General features: G+C 35.9%; 1 protein-coding gene across 2 annotated transcripts in view; it reads right to left on the bottom strand.

Moving 5' to 3' along the window:
• Positions 1–4,403: 4,403 nt before the first annotated feature.
• tbc1d10aa (TBC1 domain family, member 10Aa) overlaps positions 4,404–8,173 on the bottom strand; it is a 14,110-nt gene continuing 10,340 nt past the window's right edge. For both annotated transcript variants that reach the window (XM_016569196.1, XM_016569197.1), the window contains exons 7-9: positions 7,519–7,708; positions 7,281–7,435; positions 4,404–6,087 (exon numbers count right to left, since the gene is read on the bottom strand). In XM_016569196.1, coding sequence (XP_016424682.1) covers positions 5,302–6,087; positions 7,281–7,435; positions 7,519–7,708 — 1,131 coding nt within the window. In that variant the 3' untranslated portion in view covers positions 4,404–5,301. The remainder of the gene's footprint in view (positions 6,088–7,280; positions 7,436–7,518; positions 7,709–8,173) is intronic.

The following is an 8,173-nucleotide window of genomic DNA, read 5'->3' as shown; positions in this document are numbered from 1 at the left end:
ATATTTGGCAGCACAACTGTTGATAATTCTAATAATAAATCAGCATATTAGAATGATTTCTTAAGGATCATGTGACACTTTATACTGGAGTAATGGCTGATGGAAATTCAGCTTTGCATCACATAAATAAATTATATTTTAAAGGATATTAAAATAGAAACCATAATTTTATATTGTAATAACATTTTGCAAGATTACTGTTTTTATTTCTGTATTTTTGATCAAATAAATGCAGCCTTGATGAGCATAAGAGACTTCTTTAAAAAGCATTACAAGTCTTACTGATCCCAAACTTTTGAACAGCAGTGTATGTAATATTAAAAGCTCTCTGACCTTTGAGCGATACTGTATACTGTAATATTGGCAGGATGTGCCCCCCATAAATGTCAATGCTGGTTAAAGTACTGTATATGACATATGAAAACACACATTTGCACAAAAATGCACACAAACACCCGCACCAGCACCGCATCTCTGAGTACTAACATGTACAGGATAGAGTTACTGCATGGAGTCACTTAGGGAGTGTGGAGACAGGATGGGGAGACAGGGTGTGTGCGTACACATCGGGGTGTCTGCTCCTCCTCGTGTCACTGATATCTACCATATGTGTGTTACACACACACACACACACACACACACACAGAGAGAGAGAAAAGTTACTGGATGTGAAGCTCTCCAGTTAAAATGTAAAATCAATTCATTTCCAGGCAATATTTTGACTCATAATTTTAAATAACTAGCCTAAGGCCTAATCTTTGGTGTGAAGATGTCAGTACAGGTTTTTGGAAGCCTTTGGTGCTGATGAATTGCTTTCTTCAGGAGTCTCCCTGTTTATCAGTTCTCTTATCTGGCACATACAGACATGATGTCAGAGTCCAGGAGCTGCCATGCTGTGACAACTCAAGCATCCAGTGCCACGCTGAAGATTGAGACAGTCATGCTTTTAGACAAAGCTTTTGAGCTCTGCTATTCATAATGGGGATTCATATTCAGTTCAAAGTAAGTCAGATACGTTACAGCTGAAAGGACAGTCTCAGCTCTTAACATCCTATCTTGTAGACTTTGGATGTTCTACTAAAAACAACATTCTTGCAAAAAGCAATTTAAAAAAGCAATACTAACACCAAAAAAAAAAAAAAAAAACCCTAAAAGAATCTGAAATCAAGAGGTTTTCAATTTGTGGCTTTTAAAAAGTGCACACCTATCATTAGAGCAGTACAAACCAAGTCAACAATAATTCCTAAAGATTATTTTCATGAAGCAAAGATTTTTCAGCATTATTATTATTATATTTATTAATGTTTTACAGTTATGTGATACAATGACCTGCTTTTCAGCTTATTGCTAATGAGTCAGTTATTCATGAATACTGTCTGCTACATAGATTTATAGGTAATATTTTACAACAAGGTTTCATTTGTTGACATCAGTTAACATCAATGAACAATACTTCTACGGCATTTAGTCTTAGTTAATGTTCATTTCAACATTTACTAAAACATTTTTTGAATCATAATTTGTATTTTTTTAAAAATTAGTTAATGCACTCTGAACTAAAATGAACAAACAATAATCATTTGTTATTTTATTAACTGACATTAACAAAGATTGTTAATTAAGTGTTGTAAAAATATATATATTGCTCGCTGTTAGTTAATATATTAACTAATGTTAACAAATGAGACCTTATTTTGTTAACTTTAATAATAATAATAATAATTTAACAAAGTTGCATAAATTAACACGAGTTAATTAAGTTATGTATAGCATACATGTAGCATATTGTATTATTTATATAATTTAATAATAACCTATATTAATAATTCCTAAAAATAAATGCTCATTCTTAGTTCAAGACACCTAAATTAATTTCTAAACCTCACTGTCAAGTGGTCCAATTATTATTATTATTATATAATCTCTTTCATTTATATTATCTTTCATAAAACTGATTAAATCAGTCAGGCATTCATATGTAAACTATTACAGAGCAAATAGTTTGAAAATACAACCAAGAAATTCCATAGATTCCTGGAGACTCAGTGGTTTAGTTCTCTAGCTGCTTTCTTGCATCTGATTGTGCTTATCCTGCTCTCTGCAGGAGTTTGATTAGTTGGATCAGGTGTGTTTGTGTGGGGATAAAGCCAAAACCTGCAGCCCCCTCAAATCCCCCCTGCGGAGGGCAGGCCACCCCTTCTTTGAAAGATAAAGATAATAACTTTATATTCTGACTGTATCTCGGTTATTACATTATTCCTATGATCGCAGACAATAAGCCCACCCATTACAATAAAGAAGTTTTATTTATTTTTTTCTTAGTATCTTATCAAAGATTCATCATAGTCTTAATACTAGACTGATTTTCACTGCTGCATTGTGATTTGCTTCAGTCACCAACTCCAAATAAAGTTTTACTGGAAAAAAATCCTGTTTCTGTCCAGCAGAACTGCTCACTAAGTGCTATTTTTTGTTTTTGACTGACAGACACCTGCTGGAATTTATTAGGAGAGCTGAGTGTTTTATATGAGCTGAGTGAATGATACTACCGGTACTTCTTTTTCAGATTTTTATTGGCAGTGTATGAGAGCTAAAAGAACAACTTTACTTTATATTGATTCCCCAAAGTTTATTTTACAGCTAGTCCTCCTGAAGATTCATGTAATGCTGAAAACGGATCATGTTTTTGAACTGTTCATTGTTTAAAACTGTAATGTTGAGAGTGATGTTTTCGAGACAAATTCTCTTCAGTGTATTCGTCATATTGATATATGAAATCCTTTCATGACGTGTGGAATTTACATGCAAAGATTCTCACAGAAATATTTTTTACAGCTGCTGGGCTCTGCTCTCTGTCTGCAGGCCAAATAGACCAGTATGAAGAATGGAGCTGTTAGGCGCCTGTGCAAATGAGGACCAATTGATAATGTCAGACCCCTAAAATATGTGGTATTACCCTGAGGCTTGTCTGTCTTTTTTCACAGGTAGGAACCTGTAGCACCTTAGGGTGAAGAAAGAAGTGTCATACCATGATACATAGCTTAAAAATGTCTGTTTCTCATCAGCATGCAAGCTAACCTGTCAAATATTAAATTTATATTACAGAGCACCAAATCAGTAGAAGCATACAACTAAATACAGTAGGTTACTGTAAACTATAAACTATAAAATAAACATCTCTCCAGCGAGCATTTTGTTTCTTTTAATAATGAAAATGTGTATCCGTTTACCATTCATTATCATATTTTGTAAAACAGCTGTCTTGTAATTCTCTTAAACACACATTTAATTGTATTATAATTTTGAACAGTCACCTTAATTGATTTTTTTTCTTTTTTCTTTTTTTGAGCAGTAAATCAGCATATTAGAATGATTTCTGAAGGATCATGTGACACTGAAGACTGGAGTACCGATGCTGAAAATGCAGCTTTGCATCACAGGAATAAATGACTAATTTGAGAGTATGCATTAAACTGATCATCAGCATTAAAGCAGCAGTTTGTGTAAAGCTGTTTGACCTCAGGCAAGCAGTTGTCACTGGTACTTTGTGACCAGAGACATGGGTTTAGACCTCCGACAGAAAAAAAGTAAGGCGCTCTCTAATTTGCTACTTAGCACAGGCCATCGCAGATGACCCAGAGCATTAAGGTTTCAGTTTACACCAGCCTCTTTGATGGCTTTCCTTACGGTAATTGAAGCACAGCAGTGACAGAAAACAGACACATCCTGTGACCCAGTGGGAAACGGTGCCTTCGTCCTGTGCGTAAAATACAAGAACACATTCACATGATTTTATTATAAGTGCTTTTATTTGTACAAAATCTACATAAAGGTGACAAGTCAGTTGTTGAGGATTGATTATATATTAGTCATAGAAATCAAAGTTTTTGCCAAAGTAATTTGTAAGCATTTATAAAAAAAAATCAAAAATCAAACAGTGCTCCCATAATCTCAAATTATAAGATGCATCTGAAAATATAACAGATTAGAATATCTCAAATCTTATTAAAATGTAACGCAAATAAAAATGACTCATGTAATCACGTCTGACCAAAAACATCACTTTTAGCTGTTTTGTAACAAACCTCTCCTCACAGATGATGACTGTACAAGTAACTACATTCCCAATGTAACAGGTTAACATCTCTGACAGTTGAGCAGACCTACTGAATCATTTCTATGGAACGTCCGCCACCTGGTGGCTGGAGATGAAATAGGTTTACGGTCTTCAGTTTCTCATATTAGCAACAAAATAAATACATCAGATGTGTTAAAGAGACACTCCAACATCATTTCAACATCACATCTACTATGTTTGTGATTGCAACGTTAACACACAAGAAATAGTCTTTTTTTTTTTTTTTGCTATGTGGTTTATAAAATCACAAGAGTGTTTTTAAACAAAAAACACAAAAAAGTGTGAAAAAATGTACAGCTTGTCACTGGAGAAACATCCTTAATGGGACAAATTTGTACCTTATTTACACCGAAATGGCTCTCAAAGGTACTAATATGCACCTTTTAATGGTACAAAGTTGTAATTTGAAAGGTACTGCCCCAGTGTCAAGCTTTCACACACCTAAAGGTACATTTTTTTCAGAGTAAAGTTTAATAAGGATGCTTCCACTTAAATTGCTTCTAAGAAAGATTATCTTCAAAAATATATATATATATATTTAAATTTCACTCAGATTTGAGTGTATATGTAGCTACTGGTAACAGACATTATGTTGAAACAAGAAATGCTCCTTTGCGCTTATTATGACAGTTATACATTAAACGATTTAGTGAAAGAAAAAAAAAAAACTTGTAATAGTGGCAGTTGTAAGTAAATGTAAGACTGTTAAGATTGGAGAGTCATACATTATCAAGTCTTGCAAAATGACCTAATATTGGTAAGCAGCGAATAACACAATTACTAGCCAAACATATTTGATTATAAAGTCTTTTCTGCTTATGATTGAGGAATAATGGAAGATCTAATAGTCAGATTTTTTGAACATTGTAACACAGAGACTGTGGAGTCAATTATGGACCAGCACAGAGAAAAAAGGAGGTTTGTGTGCATGAACACCAAAATGAAATGACTTTAAGTCATTTAATCCTTGTCATTAAGCTTTATATATTCCTGAATTCTTCACACTGATGGGCGCAAGATACTGACGGCAAGGATCCTTTGTCACCTCCAAAACTCTCACCCAAAGAAAATCTAAATACATTCATAGTTTTTCCTCCCGTCTTGTTCTCATGCATAATGCTGGTTCCCAATACTGTTTTCTCCCTGAATGCTGACCTGGAGAGCTACAGGTACGTGTCTTCTGAACCCACACTCTCACAGGAGATCCGTAAAACAGGAACTCTGGGAGCAGCGACTGAGTTGCCATTCACAGGTGTGTCGTCTGGAAGAAGCGGAGTGGAGTCTGTAGTGAGTGGAGGATCTGTCAGCTGGGCTGAGTTGTTGGTGTTGCTCGAGTCTTTAGGCAGAGAAAGTGGTTGGACGGTGACTGCAGGGTTGGAGGAGTGAGGGATTTCAGTTGGATGTGCGGGTTTGGGTTTTGGTGAAGGTTGGGGAGGTGGTGGTGTGCGAGAGAGATTTTCAGACGGTTGGGTTTGGGGTGGTTGAGGTGGATGTGGGGGTGGGACGACAGAGGCTGGAGGATCAGAGGAGGGTGTCTTTTCGGGTGTAGTGAGGAGGGATTGCTGTAGTGATGGAGGAGGATGGTTGGACTGATTGTTTGAGGTTGTCTCTTGTGTTTGATTATTAAGAGAGGCTGGTTTGGGGTCTGTTGGCAGGGCATATGGGTTTGGGATGTCCAGTGTGGGATTGGAGGCTTTTCGGATAGTGCTTCTCTTCTTGACGCGAGCAAATTCGGATTTAGTGTCTGAGGGCACCGGATACTGGACTACGATGGTGGGCTTTTGGCGGAGGTCTTGGCGGGGGTGTGGCTCTGCAGACATGATGGCCCGAGTGCCGTGCATTCTGGGAGGGGCCTTGTAGCTGAGCTCGCCGTGAGTTTTCCGCCAGCGCTTGAGCTGCATGCGGTGCTCTCGCTCGACGTCCCGAGCAGATATGGGCAGCTCTAATACCTGCATGTGCAGAAGATAAGCTTCATACTCATCAGTGTCTATCCTTGTTGTTTTGACCACTACACTCAACAGCAATGTCATGCTCATAAATGTTTCTACATGATGCAAATAAAATGCATCAATGAGTGAAAGTTCCCACATGACAATAAAACCTGTTGGGTCTTTGAAGAATAGCACCCCAAAAACTGTTAATAGCAGTGTTTACAGGTTGAGCAACACATTTAAGTCATTGTTCATGTTAGTAAAATGATGAAATTCAGACATTTATGCTAAAGTTAGATTTGCATTTAAAACCCAACAGGAAGATTTATTTAATTCTTTGTAGCCTATTTGTAATATTAGTGACAACAAAATCCACTCAAAACGGAAAAACTCTTGACATTATATGAGTGTACGAAGATTTGATTATTTAGTAATCCTTTAGTTTAACAAGGATCTTTATATTTATGTGAAGTCGTTTTTCAAACTAAAATTATTTTATGCACACTTTTGTTGAAAAGTTTGGGGTCTGTAAGATTTTTTTTCCCTTTTTTTTGTAAAGAAATGGATACTTTTATTCTTAAAATGACAGTAAAAATATTTATAATGTTACAAAAAATTTATATTTCAAATAAATGCTGTTCTTTTTAATTTTCTATTCATCAACTAATACTGAAAAAAAGGTATCACATTTTCCACAAAAATATTAAGCAAAACATCACTATATTGAAAATAATAAGAAATGGTTCTTGAGCAGCAAATCAGCAAATTAGGATGATTTCTGAAGGATCATGTGACACTGAAGACTGGAGTAATGATGCTGAAAATTCAGTTGATCATCAAAATATTTTACTGTATTTACGATCAAAATTAATGCAGCCTTGGTCAGCATAAGCATAATAAAAGTATTTAAAATATCGTAATAACCCCAAACTTTTGAATGAGCGTGTATGATGATTATTATTGAAAAAAATTAAATAAAACTGGAGATATATTTGTATTATTATTTAGCTACTAATGTGCCAAACAAGCATCAATAAAACAATTATTAAATACTGATTCTACATATCAGCTATTATACACAAATGTAAAAAAATAATTGGTATCTACATCACTTTAAAAAAAACAAACAAACAAACAAACAAAAACAGGGTATATCAATCAAATCTACTCAAAACCCAAATGCAGTACAACAGAATGAGAATGTGTGATACCTGATGTATGAGAAACCCCTCCTGCAAGTATCGTGGCTCCAGGGCCCTGAGAAGCTCCATAGTCTCATACTGACCAGGACAAGCCTTCAGTTTCTCACGAGATCCCAGCATGCATTTCAGCAACACCAGTCCAACACGGAACATTATCTTCACTCCTATAGTAACAGCAAAGAACACGCAGTCAGAAAGAAAAAGACAAACCTGCATGTGTGGCAATATGTGTATAAGTGAATCTCACCGTCACACAGGAACATGTCCCACACTCTGAGAACAGACGACCAGGGTAGAGTTCTGGAAAATGCACACATGAACCACTCCGTCATGTAGAGGATGGGCTCTATCTTGTGTTTCTCAAGGTGGCGATATGCAGGAGGGCATACGCGCTTTAATAACGCATTTAAGATCTCTCCATCCAACTGTATGGCCTCCTACAACACAAACAACACTGGCATAAGGACGGCGGGGTTTTTTTCTTTGTCTTGGAGCTAGGGCTGTGCGATTTGGGGAAAATATCTAATTGTGATTTTTTTTGACAGATAATGCGATTGCGATTAAGTCAAGCTTCAGCTTCAGTGTGCAGCACAGTATGGGTATCTTTATCTTGCTGAAAAAAACAATAGAAACCATCACAGAAATTCTTATGGTTTCCATTAAAACAATTACAAAATTCCTCTTTGTAGTGTGTTTTGGGCATTATTCCAATAGGAATTTCTGTTGTTCTATTGCTTCCCATCTGCCAGATTACATCCCACCAATAGAATCCATCAAATGCCAGTAGACACCATTATAGTTTACATTAAACCAATATAATTCCCATTATATTTACCCTTAAATCCATAAAATTTTCTATTGTGTTTTGGGAGGGGTTCTATTGTTTTTTTCAGCAGAGAATA

This window comes from Sinocyclocheilus rhinocerous, unplaced genomic scaffold, assembly GCF_001515625.1.
Source record: "Sinocyclocheilus rhinocerous isolate Xijiao unplaced genomic scaffold, SAMN03320098_v1.1 scaffold20, whole genome shotgun sequence".
NCBI classification, from domain to species: Eukaryota; Metazoa; Chordata; class Actinopteri; order Cypriniformes; family Cyprinidae; genus Sinocyclocheilus; species Sinocyclocheilus rhinocerous.
The sequence above is the reverse complement of the archived record's forward strand: the minus strand, read 5'-3'. Positions and strand labels throughout refer to the sequence as shown.